Source organism: Hakea prostrata, chromosome 5 (genome assembly GCF_041222555.1).
Source record: "Hakea prostrata isolate BN-2017 chromosome 5, UWA_Hpros_2, whole genome shotgun sequence".
NCBI lineage: Eukaryota > Viridiplantae > Streptophyta > Magnoliopsida > Proteales > Proteaceae > Hakea > Hakea prostrata.
The window spans coordinates 962,081-983,952 of NC_142604.1; the positions used below are offsets into that span (position 1 = coordinate 962,081).

A 21,872-nucleotide genomic window follows, 5' to 3' on the forward strand; every position below is an offset into this window, starting at 1 on the left:
GCTCGACCATCAATTGTAAAACAATGTTTTCTTCTAGCTAAAGCTCTATTGATTGAGCATGGAGTTTTTTGTCCACCAAAATCGAACGAGGCTTTCACTACAACTTCATCATCACTCATAGACTATGTAGTTGATTTGTTAAGGACCAACAATGATCAAATGGAGGCAGTTTCCTACATTTCTAACCAACTTGATGGTGGCCGCAGAGGTCAAATATAATTACAAACCCTAAATGAGAAGGATGTTGACTCGGGTGCTCAAAACAATTTGAAGGATTCAAGTCCACTTCAATTAAGCCTGCTCAGAGCGATTGAAAGAGTTGCCCTACATGATACTATTCCAACTCAAGTCCATGCAATCTTGGTAGATGAAGAAGGGCAATCTAGTAATAATCATAAAACTGGAGAATAGTTAAGGGTAAATCCATTTTGAATTGCAGTCCACTTCAAAGATGTTGAAGCCTATGTCTGTTGAAGCCTAGGTAAGTAATTCTCAATCGGTTGATATTTAAGGGCTTGAAACTCTTTATTTTAATGACCATTCAAAAATCAAGCCCATTCATGAGAAAGTGAATACGACCCATCATCTATATTCTAATTGTTTTGAGGGATCTATTTCCACTCTTAAAAACATTTAGACTCCTACTGAGTTTTTGGTATTTTCTAGTACAACAGAATGCTATCCTGCTCTTATTAGGTCCTCAAAAAATGAAAATCTTCATGAAAGGGCCTCTGAGAAGGGTAAGGAAATAGTGGGACAGTCCAGTGGGCCTGGAGAGGAGGTGGAAAGCCCTATTATTGAAGGTAATTTGATCTCAAAGCCTGCAAAGACATCTTTAGTTTTGGAGAACTCAGTTTCCTCTAGAGCTTTAATAAGAGCATCCCCTATCATTATTAGAACAATCGAGCCCTCTATTATACTGGCTACTATAGCCTCAAATGTACTGATTGAGGAGCTGGCCAACTTTGATTCAAATCTAACATTTCCTAAAGAGAGGAAAAGGCCTTCATCCCCTTACCAGATCAATGAATAACTAAAAAAGTTAAAGCTGAAAGTTGAGGAAAAGAATGAATGGGAAATTGCAAGAGAATGTTTTAGCCTTTGAGGTTTCCTATAGGGTGTGAATAGGGATAGGGGTTCTATGTGGAGGTACAAGTATGGTACTTCTAGAGGAAGAATAACATTTTACCTATCTTTTAAAAGGGTGTGGTTGACTGCCCTTAATCAACCCCGACGTGAGCCATGAATCTGCTATGGTGGAACTATCAAGGAAGTGGTCCATCCCTGACACAACATTACCTATAGTGTCTCTGCAAGAGAACTAAACCTAGTCTAGTGTTTGTTTGGGAGAGTCAGCAACCAAATGATGAGGTGAACAAACTTTCAAGAAGATGGGGTTTTTTTGGATAGCTTTCTTTTGGGTCCTATGGGTAGGTTTGGCCGTCTGGTGGAACTGTAATTTTTTGGAATGGTAATGTATTTCTTTCTTTAATTTCTTCAGACCCAAATATGATCTGATGTGATCATTCATGTAAATTTTTTTGGTACAAATTTTTGACTTTCTTTGATTTATGGGCCTCCATAGGTAGAGTATAGAGCACAATTTTGGACCAAATCTATTCATCTTGGAAGCACTGTAAGTACCCCTGGGATTATCATTGGTGACTTTAATGAAACTTTATGTCATGCGGATAAGTTTGAGGTATTCATAAACCTCAAGTTCAAATGGATAGATTCAAGGAGGCTATAGATAAGTATCATTTGCATGAAAATCAATGTTCTGGGTCAAAATTCTGTTGGTCTAACAAGAGAAGGGGTAGAGTACTTGTAAAAGAGTGTTTGGATAAAGAATTTACAAACAGTGACTTTTTGCATCTCTTTGGGGGTATCTCAAGTCACAGGCATGCAATAGTGGGCTCTGATCATAGTTCGGTGGAAATCATTTTACTACTATCCAAAAATGAACTTGTTAGATTCAATTATGAGATGAAGTGGGAAGATCATTCTGACCTTTTCACCTAGATCCAAAGAGGGTGGGATTTTTTTGGAACTGGCTTAGACCTTTTTAAACTCCAATCAAAAAGCAATAGTTCTCAAACATAGGAATAAGAACACATTTCAGTATGCTGCCAAGGAAATTGCTAGGATCCAATTGCAATTAGAGATTTGCAAACAACAACCCTTAGTGACCAAAACACTCAAGATGAATTGAGACTTAGACATCAACTGGAATCTTCCTTGATTGTAGAAGAAAAACATTGGTTTCAAAATTTAAAATTAGTTGGTTAAAAAAAGGGGACCAAAATACAAAATTTTCCATGCTTCCACTGCCCAAAGAAGGCACAACAACCCTATTCTTAAGCTTAAAGATGGTCATTGGATTAATGAGGATAGTTTATAAAATCTAAAATTTGGACTCATTTCTTTTCTTTGTGTAAATATTCTGATCATCTTCCCCTTATGACTTTCTTGAAAGCACCCCACAATGTATTAGTGATCCGGCAAATGATTCTCTTTATAGTCCCTTCACAAGTGAAGAAATTAGAAATGCTCTGTTTCAAATGAAGGGCATTAAAGCTCCTGGCATTGATGGTTTCCCAACTCGATTTTCAAAGGAATTGGGAAACCATAGGCAATGATTTGATTATTGGTATTCCATTTATATATATTTTTTTTTATATATATATATATATTTTTTTGACAGGGCCATATGCTTAGAAGTCTTAATAAAATTGTGATCACCCTGATTCCCAAGAGATCTAACCCTCAAGAAGTTTCTCGTTTGAGACTATTAGTTTATGTATTGTTCCCCTATAAGATAAACGCCAAGTGTTTAGCTAATCGTTAAAACCCATATTAGGGACCATTGTTACCAAAACACAGAGTGCTTTTGTCCCAAGGAGGGTCATTTCTGATAATGTGTATTTGGCCCATGAGTACTTTGCATTTTATGAAAAAATCTAGGTCGGAAAAAGGGTATATGGCTCTTAAGCTAGACCTTGTAAAGCTTATGATAAGCTAGAATGGTCTTTTATTGAAGCATCCTTAAAGAGGTTTCATTTTGTTGAAGAGGTGGATAAGGTGGGTGGTGCAATGTATCACCACTGTTGAATATTATCTAAAGATTAATGGTGATTTGACTAAGAGGATTGTCCCACCTAGGGGGATTAGGCAAGGGTTCTCCTCAAGTCCTTACTTCTTCATTATGTGCCAGGATATTTTTAGCCAAAGATTAACTTTTAATATTGGGATTCAAAGATTACCTGGGTTTAGAATGGCTAAACAGGCTCCAGAGCTAAATCATTTATTCTTTGTTGATGATTCCATGCTTTTTTCTCCTGCCACTATTCAAAATGCATCACTAATAAATGTTTTATTGCAAGATAATGAATTAGTATCAAGACTTCACATCAATTTTGATAAGTCCAAAGTGCTTTTCAACTCTCACAGTACAACAAGTATTAAATCCGAGGTAATAGCTACTTTGGATATCCAGGCAGTGCAATCACATGGCATTTACTTAGGTCTACCTACCACTTTTGGTAAGTCAAAAACTCACACTTTCTCCTTTATTTTGGATAAACTTAGTGCTAAACTAGTTGGGTGGAGGGGAAAAATATCTTACACAAGCCTGGGTAGGAAATTTTTATTAAAATAGTTGCATGTGCTCTTCCCATGTATGTCATGTCCTGCTTTTTAATGCCTCAAGATCTTTGTAATAAGATCTATCAGAAAATCAAGCATTTTTGGTGGAAAAACAACAAGGGACAAGGAATTAACTAGGTCAACTGAGAAACCCTGTGTAAGAGGAAAGTGGATGGTGATCTAAGTTTTAGAGATTTAAATTTAATGGGGCCTTGCAGGCTAGACAAATTTAGAGACTCATCACCTATCCTAATACTCTTGGGTCAAGAATTATGTCTGCAAAGTATCTTTGATATCAAGATTTGTTGAGGGTAGAGGTACCTAGGTCTTGTTCTTGGGAATGGAAAATCATTTTGGCTAGAAGAGATCTGCTAATTTCGGGGATTGGGAGGAAAATTGGCAGTGGGCAATCTACTTTGATTTATCGAGATCATTGGATCCCTTCTCTTCCTACTAAAGGAATTGTGAGTTCTCCATTGCTAACTGATCCTACCTTGGTGGGAGAGTTAATTAAAACATGAATCTTCTTGATTCCCTCTTCTCACTTTTTAAGGTGCATGAAATTTTATTGTTTACCCATTCTTTCTCAATCTACCACAAATGTTTAGTTTTAGACCAAACAAACACAAGAAAAGTTTACAGTGAAGTCAACTTATTTTCTTAGTTTAGCATTATCTCATGGAACTAGTAACATTGCCTCTCACTCTTCATCCTCTACTTGTTGGAAGGAAATTTGGAATATTCTAAACCTACCAAAAATCAAGCACTTCGTATGGAGGGCAGCAAGTGAAGCTATTGCCACAATAAAGAATCTATTCCATAAGCATTGTAGTCCCTCCCCTATATGCTTGTTGTGTGCATCTTCTGTGGAATCTATAATCCATGCTATTGTATTTTATCCTTTTGCACAAATCTGTTGGAATGTCTCTTCCCTTATCATTGATGTATCTGAATTCTTGGGCCTATCTATTCATGATTGGACTTTATACACTCCAAATATATAAACACACAAATAAATTGGAAACGGTATATATGATTTAGAGCACATTATGTTGGCTTATATGGAAAGCCCAAAATGGATTTGTCTTTTTATGAGAAATAACCTTGTTTAGAAAGCATAATGAAATTGTTTTTGGGCATTATATAATGAAGTACAATATGTAAACTAAATTTTTTTCTCATGAAGATCTTGGCCTCACAATGTCTAACTCCAACTCACTAAATGTTGATTACCATTTTTAGGTTTATGTAGATGGTGCTTGGGACAAACAAAGTAGGAAGGGAGTCGCGGTTATATTATTTGGGATTGGCATGGAGATTTCCTAGAGGCAAAGGCACACTTTGGACTTAGCATGTCGGCAGCTACAATGGAATTGAGGCGATAAGGGACGGTATCTTGATAGCGCAATCCCTTCACATTACCAAGCTGATTATTTTCTTAGACTGCAAAGGTGTAATTCAGGCCCTCAATGATCGGAGCCATTCCTTATATTGGATATGTTGTTGTATTGTTGATGAGATTATAAAGTTTAGGATTCATTTTGGATCTGTGTTTTTTGTTTTTACTAGTAGATCGAACAATACTTATGCAGATGTTTATTGCTCATGGGGATAAAACTTCTAATCTCTCTAGAATTTGGTGGAATTGTCCACCGTATTTCATGTTAAACAGCTCCTTCAATACCTCGAGGGATTTCCATTAAATCGTGATTTTTTTTTTTCTAATTCCTAAAATTACCTTCGTCCTTTTTTATTTCCGATCTTGTTTTTTATTTTTATTTTTTTCTTTCCTTAACAAATTTTTTGGAAAAAGGGGTGTGAAAAGGTAAACTTTTCACAAAATTTCCAAAAGCTGGGTTGGTTTGTTTAGATGGGATAGGGTAATGAAGAGACAACACTTCATAATTTAAAGAAATTGTCTACTTATGTGGTAAAGCAATTTCCACCCCATCTCATGTAAAAGTCCTACATTTTTAGGTGGAACTTTGTGAGAAACTAAAAAAAATGAAAAAAAATATTCTTTTATTTATCTTAGGATTCACATTTTCAACTTTTGACAAAACTCTTTCTTTTTCTTTTCATGCTTCCCTCCTCCACTATGAATGAATCCCACATTTTTATCTTTTCTTACTTTGTTTTTCTCTTGCATACAGAGAGGATCTCTAAGTGTTTTCTCCTTTAGGTCTTCCCATATGATAAGAGAAACCATCAGCCTCTGTGCAAGCGTTTTCTCAAGTGGACCTTTTACCAAACGCTCATCACCCATTCTTCCATTCTCAGGGAATAGAAGAATGTTAGAAATGTTCTCTAAGAACATTCATCACTCATTCTCCATTAAAGATAGGTTGGAGTTTCTGTGCAATATGGAATTCCCCTCCAAATCTGTGAAGAAAGAAACTATCAGCCTCTGTGCCTACCTCTGCTGGTACATATGGATTGCTAGAAATGATCGGATCATTGGAACTAGTATTTGGCAAGCTGAAGAAGTTCTTGAAAGAGCCCAGAAAATGTGGGCTGAATTTTGGAGTTTTGAAACGACAAATCTCCAACCAGTTGTTGACCATAACTCACCTCGGCCCAATCTGGCAAATGGGCCTCGAGCGTGAATCGATCAAGGTACTCACTCAGTTTATTGTGATGCTGCGGCTCCACTTTAAGGCAACAACGGATCCCTAACCCCGAAAGCACTCACCAATCCATCTAGGACTGAACGGCCACATTCCCCCCTCGTTGTATGGATGTACTTTCTACGAATTAGACCGTTGCCAAGCAAAAGACCAAAACCCCATAGACCTTCCTATGATAGTTGAGGATACCAAATTCTTACCCCAAAAAAAAACAGAAGAGGATACTAAATCAATTTGATCAATATACATCTTTCACTGTTAAATCAAGACAAGAAGAGCATGCCTTGGCTCAAGATATATAGGGGAATCTGCAATAGCCAAGAGCATAAAATGAAATTTTATTGAAAAAGTATGACATACATTGCTAAATGGGAAAATGGCTATAACATATGAAATCATGAACAAAAAGAAAAAAACCAAAAAAATATTTACACAATAAATATGCAGGGGGATGCATCGACTCAACCTGGTTGAAGATTTTCTAAGTTTGAACTACAGCACTCAATTTAGCTGGGTCCAAGGCCTAGACATTGTACTAGATCTACTTTCCACATTTAAAAAAAAAGTGAAAAAATTATCAAGATGCACAAGCAATGAAACTTGTTGTCCCCGAAGTTACTATTGAGCATGTCTGAACTGCTGTGGACCTACTCACTGTCTCCACTCTTGGCTCCTTCCCTCTTCATCAAAGTAACTACAACTGGAGTCTTGACCAAATGCCATTCTCCGCATCCTATTAATATATGCAGAATCTTGAAAGATTTCGCTTTTGTCTGGACTCATTCCATTTAATAGATCTTTATTGTTTGCTAGAGAGTCTAAAACACTAGACACCTGAGTGAACCAAAAAATCAACTCTTTAACCCTTCCAGAGGGAGCCAAAAACATATTTCACTGCAAGGTTTGAGTTCATAAATAAGTAATTTGAGTATTTAGTCACCTGTCCCATTCGAGGTCTGCTCACAGCTGAACGTCGGATGCATGATGCAGCTACATCTATCATCTGGAACATCTCATCTGCAACATAGTTTGTTTCGAGCCGTGGGTCTACCAATTCTTCAACGCTACTTGGGTTTACACGACCTTCAGAATTTAGACTAGAAAGTATTCGATGAAGGAATGGCTGAGCCTGAAAAATAACTTCACATTTAGAACACTAAAATTTAACATATCCTTGTGCATTGGTAGCAGCATCCTTCTCTGATGAAATTGGAAACAACAAACTCGTATGGAAAAGATTTATGATAACAAGGGGAAGACAAGACATTCATGATCAACCTTTGATCAAGCCCTACCACGCGATGGTAATGTATGCTCTAATGGGATTCTCAAATTCTAGTTACAGTATATTTTCAATGCCCTTAAGCAAGTGTGAAATTTTAATTTCATTGGTAACTTCTGCCCATTTATATTTTTGAAATGATTTATAAACTCACTTAAATAAAGGACCTTCCAATGTGATTTTTTTTTAGTTTTAACTTGACCTACTCCACTGCCAAGAATAATACACAACATCCACCTGTGTGAGAGTGCATTTATATGTGCTATACTGCTATCATACCATAGCTGCTAAATTCAATAATAGAACAGCAGTGCAACTTTGAGCAGGTTACGGTGCTTGACATGGTTCTAACTTCTAAGTATAAAAGGATGTTATGGTTTAGAAACCAACAAATTTCTAGGATCACACAAAAGTAAGAATCTGATTTAAGAGATTTGAAACATTAGAATGACAGATCCCAGCAAGAATATAATAACATGATTGAATATTAAAACCTGATAACACTTCCAAGGCAGATGCTAAATTTATAAGAGAAATCCACTGAGGACATGACACTCAAAAGAACCATAACTTAGTGTAGAAGAGTTTGGTCTCAGGCAGGACTTAAGAGCATGTTCTTGGTGAATCCAAGCCAGATCCTGCTGTGTCTGAAGAGAGAACCTTCAAGGATCCATTCCAGCCCTCCACAAGCATTTACAAGTTGTACTTATTGCAAAGTCGAACACTGTCAGAGTATTACTTACATGTGCTGTCAACTTGGGATGGGATTTTCAACAGTTTGATGTGAAGAATGGCATTCTACATGGAGAACCAGAAGATGTCTACATGGAAATCCCTCCTGCTTCTATGATGACAAGGCCAAAGGGAAAGTAATAAAAAATCCGACTTGCACTCTATGGGCTAAAGCAGTCACCCTAGGCGCAGTTTGGTAGATTCCAGAAAGAGATGGTGTCAGCAAGATATAAGCATAGTAAAGCTAATCGTACTCTCTTTGTCAGGAGGACAGGTCCCAGCTCACCATTCTAATTGTCGGAAATACAGAAGTTGAAAAAAGTCCTGAGTCTTAAGTTTGAAATTAAGGATCTAGGAAAATTAAGATACTTTCTAGGGATTTTAAGTTGCTCATTCAGCTAAAGGCATATTTCTATTTCAAAGAAATTATATTCTAGACTTGCTATCTAAAACAGGCTTACCAGGTTCATCCAATTGACTCCTCTGGAAGTTGCTACTTGACTCGAGGATGAAGAAGGGGAACATGTTCAAAAGGGATGCAAAGCTAATCTACCTATCTCATACATGACCTGTCATCACTGCCGCTGTTAGTATTGTGAGTCGGTTCATGCACGATCCACATTCCAATCATATGCCTGTCATCCTCTGAATTCTTCATTATCTAAAGTCAGCTCTAGGTAAAGTTGTCTCCTGTCTTGACATGATCATCTCCGTATTAAAGCCTACACAAATGCAAACTAGGGAGGATCACATGATCAAAAGTCCACCTCAGGGATATTATACTTCGTTGGAGGAATCTGGTTAGTTGGCAAAGTAAAAAGCAAAAACGTTGTTGCAAGATCTAGTGTTGAAACAGAGTTTCGAGCCATGGCGCAAAGTGTTCGTGAGTTATTATGCTTGCATGTTCTAGTAGAAGATCTGGGTGTCAATGCCTCTTTCTGTGATGCTCTATTGTGACAAAGCTACTATAATCATTGCCCAAAATCCAGTGCAACATGACAAAACAAAGAATATGGAGATCGACAAGCATTTCATAAAGGAGAAGTTGGAAAGCAGCATAATCTGTGCCATTCGTGAAGTCTAAAGATCAAGTAGCCGATGTATTCACCAAAGGGTTACCTAGACGTAAAATTTCATCCTATATGACCAAGTTAGGCATGTGCAAGTTAGGCATGTGTGGCATCTATGCCCAACCTGAGGGGGGAGTGTTGAGAAGGACTAATATGTCCCTCTCAAGCTAGCGCTAGCGTTAGAGTCAAAAGGGACACAATGCCTAACCCATTCCTGGTAGGACTCCCTATTTGAATGTGTTTTTTATTAGTTTAATTTCCTGTTTTGTTTTAGACCAGTTTCCTAATCAGTCTAGGTTAGTTTTTCTATTCATAATTGTTCTTGTATTTCTTTTCATACTCAGTGTACGACTTACTCAGACTGCAACTATAAACGCCCCATTGGGGCCTATGAATAAACACACTTACAACAAACCAAATGTATCTTTTGCCTGTTTTCAACTTCCAATAGGGTTGCTGAACTTTTTATTATTATTTGTTATTTTGCCTTGTGGTGGCCTAAAGTCGATTTTGGATGGAAGTATATATTGTAGTAGATAATAAATAATGCTAGCAAGAAGCAAAATAAAAACTGATACTTGATTCACCCTAAAAAAAAAAAGGAATGATACTTGGGCACCTCGGTCACCTAAGCACTTCGGCACCACTCCAGTTTCTTGGCTCACTTTAGTGCCTTGACAACTATACTAGAAACCCCCCCCCCCCCCCCCCCCTATAACAATTAAAATAAATAAATAGAGTTTTTTACGTGTACCCACTTAAGTTGGGCCAAAACTCTTGTTGGCTCCCTTGAGTGACTTAAATTACATGAAACCCGAAACAAAATTATGTCCAGCCCACAACTAACAGTCCAATTAGTGCCCACTTAAGTCCCAAAATAAAAAGACCAAAATACCCTCCCAATATTAATTTATTAAACTACCCTCGTGTCTCATCCCATACCCAACCCTTAGTTGAGCGAAGGGATTTCTTCCCCCACCTTGCCGGAACTCATCCATCACCACCAGAAACCACACCCCCTTCCCTTGCCGGCCACCACTACCCCCACCTTCCCCTTCAGAACACCGGTTTTAGGTGTTTGGCATCTGCATTTAACATCGTGCATCCCACAAACTGCTTAATCAATTAACTCCTTCAATGCAAGGTCTCTCCTTGCGCTTCTCCCACTTAAGGAGGGTGATGAACATGAAGGCGGAGGCAGGAGCAAAGCCACCATACGCCGGAAACATGTATTGTGCCTTGAAGACTGTTAGGGCTGAAGGGCAATGGCTCTATACAAGGGTTTCATTCCAACGATCTTGAGGCAGGGGCCATTCACTGTTGTTCTCTTTGTGACACATGCACAGGTCCAAAAGCAGCTCAAGATTTCTGAATTCTCTACTTGATGACTAAAAACTTTACCAACTTTAAAAAGAAAAATCAGTTATAATTGTTGTTACTTCACTTTTCTAATGATTATTGGATGGGAAAATGTGATTTGAGTTCTTCCCACTATTAATCTGTCAAGAATCTTACATAGAAGATTATGTTTATGAATTCAAGAATGAGACAAATGAAAATTGATCTGCGGAAAAGAAAGGGTGGTCTGCGGGCACGTGGATTTTGGAACAACATTGCATCTCTAAATCTTCGTTTTGCTCAATTATGTAGAACGACAAAGTCATACTTTTCTCCTCTATTACAGTTCACTTTCTGAAATTCTTTCTCGTGTAGCAGCTCCCCAACCTCTTCGTTGTTCTTCATTGTTCAAATTGCAACAATGCCAAAACAACTAAAACAAGGGTTTTGGCAGGGGGTGGTGGGTGATTTCTAGCAGGAGAAGGTGGAGGTGGTGGTGGCTGGCAAAGCGAGGGGGTGTGGTGGTTTCTAGCGGTGGTGGGTGGTTTCCGGTGAGTTTGTAGTAAAAAAGATGGTTGAAGGGAGAATCCCTTCACCCATCCAAAGGTTCGGTATGGGATAAGACACAAGGGTAGTTTAGTAAACTAATATTAGAGGGAATTTTGGTCATTTCATTTTAGGACTTAACTAGGCACTAACAAAACTGTTAGTTGTGGGTTAGACGTAATTTTGTTTTGGATTACACGTAATTTAAGCCACTTAAGGGAGCCATCAAGAGTTTTGGCCCAACTTAAGTGGGGTAGACGTAAAAAAAATATATAGACTCTAGCTAGGCTAACTAATAAAGATAAATTCCCTAGTACTCCTACCCATATTTTAAGCCTATTAAATTGGCCTTTATATAACCCTATTCTAACAAAGGCCATGAATAGAACCCAACATAAATGTAACCCTAATCTATTAAAGAAGGCCATGTATCTCAATCAATTTCTTAATAGTAATACAAATGAGGAAATCACTCAAGAAAATACGCAGGCATGTTTCACTTCATTAAGCCTAGATAACTAACACTACGTTAGGGTTAGGAAGGGGTGAAGTTTTAATGGTAAGGAAATTATTGCCTAGCAATTAGGGGATAGTTATTGCTGGGAATGTCAGAACATGTTTGGTAACGTTCTTAGAGAACATTTCTAACATTCTTCTATTCCCTGAGAATGGAAGAATGGGTGATAAGCGTTTGGTAAAAGGTCCACTCTTTGTTTTATAAGAACAAACCGAACAAATGTGGTCTCAAGAACGCTTATGTAAGAACATGTTAGACATGTTCTCCAGAGAGAATAGAAACAAAATTGGAAAAATTGATCCTGATATCTTGAAACCAGAGGACCTCACCTCACGTGAATCCCTCTATTGAAGGAAGAGCTCTTCTACAACCCCAGCGATCTTCGGTCTCTCAATTTCCCTCTGTCTCAACTCCATGAAAACCATGTGCACCATGGCTTTGAGCTCAAATGAACATGAAAGAGGGAAGTCCGTCGTTTCTAATTTAGTTTTTCCCTTTGAGGTTTGGTTATTTGATCATTTCTCTATAGATTCAATTGTTCGATTAACCTTCTTAACCAAACCCAACCGCTTCCCATTTAAAGAATAAATCCCTTGAAAGAGCTTTTTCCTTTTCCTAATTTAACTAAGTGATTCATAGCATATATTGAGCTGGAACTCAATACTAATCAATAGTTCCTTCGGAACTAGTGTAGGGTTTCTAGGTTTCTAACAAGAAATTTTTTTTTCTCAAATTCTCCTCATGTTTTTTATTTGGTTTCTAAAGCTAAGAGTCGTTGGATATGCCTACGGGGCATTCTTGAACTAGTGCACATTCGCAATTGGTTTGCATCCTTTATAATAGAGTGCTTGAGCGAAAGTAGAAGCCCAGGTTGCCTATGAGGGTGCTAAAATCTTGAAAATGGCTGCGAAAAATCAACGATGTCCCTTTTGGTGGGGTAAAACACTTGTTTGAAATTCATCCAGGAAAAAAAAAATAGGGCACTTTCATTTCAACCCCCTGAGGTTTGATCCAAGTCGTCATCAGTCAAAAAATGACATTTTGCATTTGCTTGTGATATGGAGGGGGGGGGGGAAATTAAGGACACAACATCATTTTTATGACCAAAATGGCCTTATACTTATTTTTTATTTCTTTTCTTCAACTTACTCAGATCTTAACCAGAGTATGAGATACCAATAATGGTATTGGAGTAAGCTTCAAACTGAATATGTTTTATCAGTTGAAGAAAGGAACGCGGAGGATCCGTTGAGAGTGTATGTTGTCTCGGTAGGGAACAGTACGATATTTTCCCCTATTGTATTGAATCAATAAAAAAAGAGGCCAGTGCTACGGCCCCCTATTGTTTGATCCAATATTGGGAAAAATACTTGTTTGAAATTCATCCAGAAAAAGAAAAAAAAAAAAATAGGGCACTTTCATTTCAACCCCCTGAGGTTTGATCCAAGTCATCATCAGTCCAAAAAATGACATTTTGCATTTGCTTGTGATATGGAGGGGGGGAAATTAAGGACACAACATCATTTTTATGACCAAAATGGCCTTATACTTATTTTTTATTTCTTTTCTTCAACTTACTCAGATCTTAACCAAAGGTATGAGATACCAATAATGGTATTGGAGTAAGCTTCAAACTGAATATGTTTTATCAGTTGAAGAAAGGAAATCGAAAAAATATAAGGTATTTTGGTCATACAAATGACAGTATATCCTTAATTGGTTTTTTTGGATACTATAGGAAAGCCAAATGCAAAATGTCATTTTTCTTTGGACAAAAAATAAATTGGACCATACATTAGGAAGTCCAAATCAAAATTACCCGAGAAAATAATGTGTTTGAATATCATTTTATCCTTGTTGCAGGGAGGAACATATGAGTTTTACTTATTATCTGATGGGTCTGAATTAGTTTCTAAGATTTTGAGTGCACAATGGGTTTGGATGCAGGGTGAACCGTGCAGACCTGCTTTAAAATGAAGCTGCTTCCTTTTATGGTAATTGTGTGTACAACTATTCAGGTCAATCCTGTGATTATTATATCCGTCTATGGTTGGTGAATGTTAGGGTCTTACGGTTCAGTCCTAGGGAAGACATGCTAATTAAGATGTGATTCTCAAGCCAGCTTGGTTGCAACCCCTCACCTCCCATCTTTTCATTCTTTGCTCTTTTATATTTATTGATGAATACGGGAAGAGAAAATATGACTAGTTATAGTTTGAATGGTTTGAAACTTTTGTGGCAGAATGTTGTAACCAAAATGATTTTTGAGCAGATGCATCCATATGCGTTTTTAAAGCTTTAACATGTACATTTTTCTTTCCTGGAATGAAGCAAAGAGAAAGTCTGATCCTCTTGCGCTTTTGATCTGGTACTTTTGTGGCATATGTATGCCCCTAAGTTATCTTTGAGCACAGAGGCTACTGTCACTGATAATATTTATTGCTTGTTCTATGTTTCAGTCAACAATCCCAAAAAAGTTGGACTACATTGAATGAAACATTACTTGTTCAGGCCAGTTTAGATAATGGTGCCTACATTTTTGTTAAAAAACCTTATGGTTCTCAGGCTTCGTATGGAGTTTTTTGGACACTCTCATCTTATTACAGCTTATGATATGCAGATATGGATCTTTGACTCACACAAAGGTGAAACCTTATTTTGGTCAAAAGGGATCTAGATATCAGGATGCAGATATTAGAGATGTAAGTGAACAAATGCTTGCTTCACTGATATGGGTTGCTGTTGTATGCTATAAATGCATTGAAGGTTTGTGACAGGTTTATTTACCTTAGGCTTGTCCAAAGATTGTATGATAGAACTCTTACCATTGGACTACAAGATTATGCCAAATTGTATGTCCATTTGGCTTTCTTACTTGAGTCGTCTAACATGAAATCTCTCATCCATTGGAAGGGTGTGATCGATTCAAGCTGATAGTTGTAACTACTATTGGTTCTCAGTCTTCAATGGGTTGGTGTTTTAGTTTTATTGTGTCTCCTGCCCAGCTTTGGGTTGACAGTATCTAAACATTTTCCTGCAGACATCAGCCTGCCTGTTCTGGGCTCCCCTACCTTAATTTACTCTGTTTATGCTGGTTCTTGTTAAAGTTGATGTCATTCAACTGTTGGTTCTGGGTCTTTTCTATCTCCACTTGATGTAGGATAGCCTAAAAACTAGGGAATTCTACAAAGTAACAGATCCTAAACTAAGCTATTAGGAGGGATTAGGGAAGAGGTTTGCACAGCACATATCCAGACCAACAATAGAAATTTACCAGAGACATAGTTTTAGCAATAAAAATATAAATAGCATGCAATTTTTTAATCCAACGACTTATTCAGTGCATCTCCAATATACCAAACCTCAGCATCAGCCTATGGCCTTCTTTGAAGCCTATCTGGGTAGAGGAAAGGCTGCATGCATTACAACCCTCCCAAAACTGCATGGTAGCAATGACCCTCATGCACTCGGTACACACTGCTTTAAAGGTGATGCTATGCTAGAAAACACATTCATTAGCATCATGACATTCCCCTATTTATCACAAAATCAAATGGTCGGGGGAAATTTTTTCAATGTCAAGCCCATTCTAATAGGTCCATGTACAATATTGATAAAGGTGAATCCACTTTAATTCATTATTTATTGAAAAATTGTATTCATTAAATTTTATTTCCTATTCAATACAATAAAAAAATCACAAAGTCAAGCACCACGAGAAGCCCTATTGCGGAAACAACATAAATCATAAATGTACAGAAACAAGTGGAGAACAATTGGATCAAAAAGCTAGTGCAGAAATTAATTAAAAAAAAATAGTGCAGAATCAGTTATGGCACAAACCAAAACAAAGTAACTAGAGGGCTAAATGAATGGAAGTTGCAGCAGAAAGGGTGGAAGGAAAAAACTGGATATGCTTGTCATAATAACATCTTATCAAAAACCGGAAATCATATTTAGTGCGAAGCACAGATCAGGCACTTTTTTATATCAGTAACATACAAAGATAACCACATAAAACAATAAAATCAGCAGAAGAATGTAACTAGAAATCAATTGTATCAGTTTGCACATGTATTGAACTTACCCACTCAAATAAACTCTGATCTCCTGCCAAAGGTTTGCAGCCCGTAATAAGTTCTAAAAGCACAACTCCAAAAGAAAAAACATCAGACTTCTCAGTCAACTTGCCACTTGATGCATATTCTGGAGCCATGTATCTGGTAATCCATCAACTGTCATTTGTGAGATGATAATAAACAATTATAAGGAATGCATATACACATGCACTGGGGGATGTGCAAGCAAGGCTTCTTTAAATGGCCATATCATGCTGATTTTTCACATCCAGCTAAGATAGAAATGCATCATCCCAAATCGGATGCATGTCAAATTTGATGGTCCATCTCAACAACAGGGATTTCCTTATCAGCTACAAAAGCATTTTCAAATCATGATTTTTCACCCATTTATCAAAGCATACAGCCATGGTAACCAAATAATGATGCTGACAGCACTACAAGTTGTGAACAAGTCAAAAACCAGATTTATTGGCATGGCACCTAAAAGAAAATGAGAACATGTTATGCATATTCTCTTCACTTGACTGGTAGATTTCAGCACAACACATGGTTCACCACCTGGCGGATAAACCTTAAAATTGTTCAACAGCTGAAACTAGAAGGGAAGGACTCCATTCCATCATACAACAAAGGCAGTTCATAAATTTTGACTGCAAGCAACCAATCCAGCTGATATAACACCTATCCCTTGGTAAAAATAGCCACACCAGACATCTCAAGTGTCTCAAATCAAAAAGTAAAAATTAGATCAGCAAACATTATCCTAATACTAGATATCCTTCACAAACAAGTTAACACCCAATTTACATTCAGAAATATTAAATGATTGCTTACCCAAAAGTACCCATGACACGGGTTGTTACATGTGTGTATGTATCAAGAGCTAATCTTGCAAGCCCAAAATCCGAAACCTATCACGTAAGCAGAAAGATAATGTTAAGAGGAGGTGAATAATGAGAAATCAGAAATGTCTACCACTCGCAAAGAGGAATTTCAAAAAACATCATTCCGAAAAAGAGCTTAGCATACCTTAGCTTCAAAGTCGTTATCCAGAAGAATGTTTGAAGACTTAATATCCCTATGAATAATCCGGGGATGACCTGACAAAATAGATCAAAATAGGAAGAAAATAAATAAATAAAGGTCTTTAAAGAGTAAATAGGAGACATAAATGTTAATAAAAAGCACAAGCACTTCTTCAGGAAAGCACTGTGCCACAACCGTGTGCCATAAAGAGGTCAATAAAGCAAGCTCTGTTCTATACTGTTAATATAAACTTTACGGTCAAGTTTTACCAAGCCATGCAATCCATTGTGGAATCTGAACCAATCCAGGGATACAATGTGAAAGGGGGACATGGCAATTCAACTATTTGATACTAGGGAGTGGTCAAGATTGGCCACAAGTCAAATTTCATACCAAATTCAATCACATATCCTCCCATGCATGGTTGTCTAGGCATCCCCTAAGTGTCAAAGTGGATGTTGGCTGGTCTGGATAGTGGTCTCATTGTTGTTGAACCATAGACCATTTTATTACTTTTAACATCATTTAAGTAAATGTTTTATATTTGATATTTCATTTACTCAAGATGTCTTTCATAAATAAGCAAATATCCCTTATTTGAATCTCACAATAAAGAGTCTGACTTTTCAAAAATCTAAAAATTCATAAATCTTAATATGGTAAAAAATGCTAAAAATACAAGTGTTGTAAAATATTCATTTCTCTTGATATCTGAAAAAAAGTTACTTTCCTTTAAAGAGATTTTGACAGCATTACATGCATACCAAATAAAATTTGACCTGAACATAACTCCTTCAATATAAATTAGGTTTAAGCAATCTTAGTTTTTGGGAAGCTGGTTTTGTTCTCTACCTGATGCAGAAATTCTCACGTATAATAAAATCATTTGACCACTCAATGACTTCCAATAGAGACTTTAATTACTTATATATAAGATCAAAATTTTCTATAAATCGGGTAAACCAAATGTAAGACTAGGTATATCATGACAATGACCAATTCCAAGAACAGAATAAACCAACTGTATACTTAAATTGTTTTAAACATCCAATGGCTTGCTTTAGCTTCCATTGTACTCTAGATTGTTGATGATTTTTAATGACTGTAAGTGGTTAAATCGACTTCCCAATGACTTGATGCTTCTTAATGTTGTTTTTTGTTGACTAGATGTGGCTTAATTTTGATTTTGGATGAGCCAAAATAAAGGCAACTAGAAGCTTAAATATGACAAAAAGAAAAAAGAATGAAGTAAATCCAATGTTAACAAATACCACACAAATTACAAACCAAATTTTCCAAAATAAGTTTTTTCCTTTTTGAGCCAGAAGAGGTCAAATAACAAAAACAAACATTAACCAGTACACCCTTTTAATAATCTACACAACCCCGAGCTGAGGCTTTAATATTGTCCAGTCTCCCATACTCAACATTGGCTCCATATGACGCTGCTGTAGTATAGCCAAAAATGACCAGGTTATAGTTACCATATCTGGACCTCCTAGGTTTTTTCTGTATCTAGTAATATACAACATATGGATTGGCCCAAGCATCCAGATACCCAGGCTGAGTCAATTTGATGATGGAACATATCATCTAGTGCACAGTGCACTAAAGTGTTCAAAAACTAACTATCAAATGCAAACAAAAGAAAGGTTACTTACAGTCTTCATGGAGATATGCTATTCCGCGTGCTGAACCTGCAGCAACCTTGACCCTGGTTGCCCAGTCCATAACTGGCCCATCTTGAAATACACAAGGGAAAAACGAAAACAAAAAACGGAAAATTAAAAAAAAAAAAAAAGAGGAGAGTGTAACATCAGTTATGCCAAGATAACAGGACATGTCAATATGTGGATAGCTAGAGAAAAAAAATATATATGTATCTTACCATGAAGATGAAAGTAAAGGGTGTTGTTTGGAACATAGTCATAGACGAGTAACCTCTGATTCTGTGCTATGCAGTAGCCCACCAGTGAAACCAAATGCCGGTGGTGTATACGGCTAAAAGTCTCAACTTCAGCTCTAAACTCTCGCTCTCCCTGTGAACCACCCACCTTCAGCTGTTTAACAGCCACCTCTCGTCCATCTAGTAGACATCCTTTGTACACACAACCAAATCCACCTTCACCCAACAGATTTTCTGATGAGAACCCGTTTGTGATCTTTTCTAGTTGTTCATACGTGAAGCATGATTTTGAATTCCCTAGCCTATCTGGTGTTGATAGTGAGAGCACATCGCTGCCAGAGCCTCTTCCCAGAAAAGGAATTCGAGAAGGCGTCTTCGACAAGGTTGAACCTGAGGAAGAGATGCAGCCCTTGTCAACTCCCTTAAAGACTCCAAACTCCTAAAGATTAACTCAAGCAACTTGCCAAACTTAATCAAGAATGGGAACATTATAACATCCATTTCGACACAGGGCCCCTTTCTTAAAGGGAATGGAATCATATCAAGACTTCAAGGTGGAATTCCAGTCAGACATGCGATGGTTGGGCATAATGCCAGGGGATCGGATGATAAACTCAGTCCTGGGAAGGGTAATTCATACAACGGTACCACTACTTGAAGACACACATGGGAATAATCTCCCAAGTTCATGGTACCATTCAATTATTTGTAACTTGATAACAGAGGAAGGTCCAGTAACAAACAAACCTGGATAATAAAGTCCCAAATCAAAATTTCACTACATAAATAAAGAACTTAAAAGAATTTACTGTATATATGGATAATTGACTGTAAAGGAATTCATTACTTGATTTCTGAGAAGAATTGCTCGGTGAAGGCATAACATCAGGACGAACATATTGAGAAGTATTTCTCTTACGTTTACTCCAGCGGAAACAACAAAGAATGATAACGGTAGCAACCGCTACAACGACTATAATTAGACCAATTGGCAACCATATTCCAGCGAAACGGGAATTACCACTTGCAGTATGTGCCTTTGGAGGAGGTGGTGGTGGAACCACTGATAAACGCGGTGTTAGATTTGATGGAACTTTACTTGATGAGGATGGTGGCTTTACCGGCGGAATTGCATTACTTGATGGGGCTGGTGCTAGAATTACTGAAGTTCCAGCCGTTGATGAATTACTTGCAGTAGGGGGTGAAACAGGACTGGGAGAGGACTGAGGTTGCGGTGCCATCTTTCGATGTTTCGGAGGCGGTGGTGGTAGAGAGCTTGGTGGCGGAGCCGAATCGGAGACTGGAGGATCGACATCACCAGGTGAAGGAGATGAAACAGGCGGTGCGGAATCTGACGGCGGATCAGCACCAGTCAATGGAGGCCGTGGGGACAAAACCAGAGAAGGCGACGGGGCAGTAACAGAAGATGGTGCGTTAGCCACAGGTGGCGTTGGTGGTGGTAGCGACGATATTGATGGTGCCGGCGAATCTGCAGTGGCATTCGGCTTAGGCGACGAACTTGGTGTAGCAATCGCTGAAGTGGAAGACGGAGGCTTAGCAGGGGTTGAAGACGGAGGCATAGCAGGGGTTAAAGCCGGTCGTGGTGAAGTTGCAGTCGAAGAAGCATTTGATGGAGGACTAGAAGAAGTCGAAGCCACTGGCGGAGGACTAGAAGTCGAAGCATGTGGTGTGGTAGAAGGACTAGAAGAAGAAGAAGCCTCTGGCGGTGGAAGGCTATCAGCTAAAGGAGGAGGAGGAGAATTCGGAGAAGGAGACGACATTTTCGGCAAGTTTTTCTGCACCCCAAAACTAAATTCCCAATCAGATTCATGTAAGAAAATCAGGACAGCACCAAATCTCCAAGCTTTTCGTTCCCGCGTAAAATCTTTCACATCTTTTTCGCCAGAAACCCAAATATCTAACTGCCATGACAAGATCAAGAACAATCCTTTGACCCACCTATATGACTTATATAATTTACGTTCTGAAAAAGAAAAATGTTGCACAGAAAATCCACTATAAATGTGATCAATCCAGTAAAGCCAGATCACTAAAATTCCAAAGCAAAACCAATTAGACGACGGAAAAGCTGTCCAATTCCCAAAACTAAATGTCTCCTAATTCTCGGTTAAGCAGCAACAAATGCATTATTGAGAGATCGCCAAAAATATATTCAAAAATCCAATCTTTCTACTTCTCTGGAACTTAAAATTCTTCTTGTCTATTTCCGAAGAAGTTATTCTCTCTCATATGAACCGAAAAAAAGGGGGGGAAAATTTCAGTTCTCAAGAAGCAGAGAAAAGAGAGGTTAAGAAATTGATTAAGAGTGAAACGGAAGTCTCGTGTTCTTCAACGCTCTGCTTATTTGCTTAACAGTAAATCAGGAAGGAATGCCAGATTTTAATAGATTTTTTAAGCCATTACCAGGAACAAATCTCTTTAACTTTCTCTTTCTCACCAAATTCTAAATTCTAAATGCTAAATGTGAACACAACCTCCCTCAATTCAATTCTGAAACGCTCAAGTGTTTCCAGTTTCGTTGAGTTCGCCACTGGCTGCTTCATGAAGGAATGAAGAAGCTTTCCGTACGCGTGGACTTTCTTGCTTAGAAGTTAGAACAACCACGAGTCGTGGTCTGAGATATTTGAATTTCTCCGGATGTGATATAATGGGAAAAAAAAGTCCGAAATCTCGGCCATGACCTTCGTCAAAAAGAAGGCAACGATTTTTATTTTTATTTTTTTTTTAAAAAGGATAGAAAATGTAACTTTTGTTTATTCTCAACCGAGGGTCCTCATATTTTAGTTATTATCTATCAAGGGTTTCTAGAGATATATGATATATGTCAGCTGTGCTAGCTGGCCCGGTTGGATTGGTTGTGTTTTATTCAATTTTTTGTAATCCATCTTGATTTGGACCGGTTTATGGGCCGATTCTCGATATTTTGACCTCTCACAAATTGTCAAACCTAGATCTTAGAAGGTTGGTAACATTATATATGTCTATCTAAAAGAATTTAAAAAAAAAAAATGTAAAATTTTACTATTAATAAAAATTATCCGGGTGATGCAGAAGCTGCCTCTAGAATTAAACTGTAGATT

At 37.7% G+C, this 21,872-nt stretch overlaps 1 protein-coding gene across 2 annotated transcripts; it reads right to left on the reverse strand.

The window, feature by feature from the left end:
- Positions 1-6,605: 6,605 nt before the first annotated feature.
- Positions 6,606-21,260, reverse strand: LOC149014276 (proline-rich receptor-like protein kinase PERK8). Of its 2 annotated transcripts, none has more exons than XM_089156163.1 (8): positions 19,793-21,260; positions 18,754-19,161; positions 18,527-18,607; positions 16,869-16,939; positions 16,674-16,750; positions 15,845-15,977; positions 7,213-7,401; positions 6,606-7,106 (listed from the first exon to the last, which is right to left on the reverse strand). In XM_089156163.1, the coding sequence occupies exons 1-8, from the start codon at positions 20,550-20,552 to the stop codon at positions 6,924-6,926; spliced, it is 1,902 nt and encodes a 633-aa protein (XP_089012289.1). In that variant the 5' UTR covers positions 20,553-21,260; the 3' UTR covers positions 6,606-6,923. The 2 variants fall into 2 exon arrangements, with proteins under 2 accessions (XP_089012289.1, XP_089012288.1); XM_089156162.1 differs by having other exon boundaries at positions 19,619-21,260.
- Between the last annotated feature and the right edge of the window lie 612 nt (positions 21,261-21,872).

Coding starts and splice junctions, on each gene's coding strand:
- LOC149014276 (XM_089156162.1), bottom strand. CDS start 20,552: ATGTCGTCTCCTTCTCCGAATTCTCCTCCTCCTCCTTTAGCTGATAGC. Junction 7,402..15,844: donor ATCAGAGTTTATTTGAGTGG/GTAAGTTCAATA, acceptor GTTATTTTTCAG/GCTCAGCCATTCCTTCATCG. Junction 7,107..7,212: donor GCAGACCTCGAATGGGACAG/GTGACTAAATAC, acceptor TGGTTCACTCAG/GTGTCTAGTGTTTTAGACTC.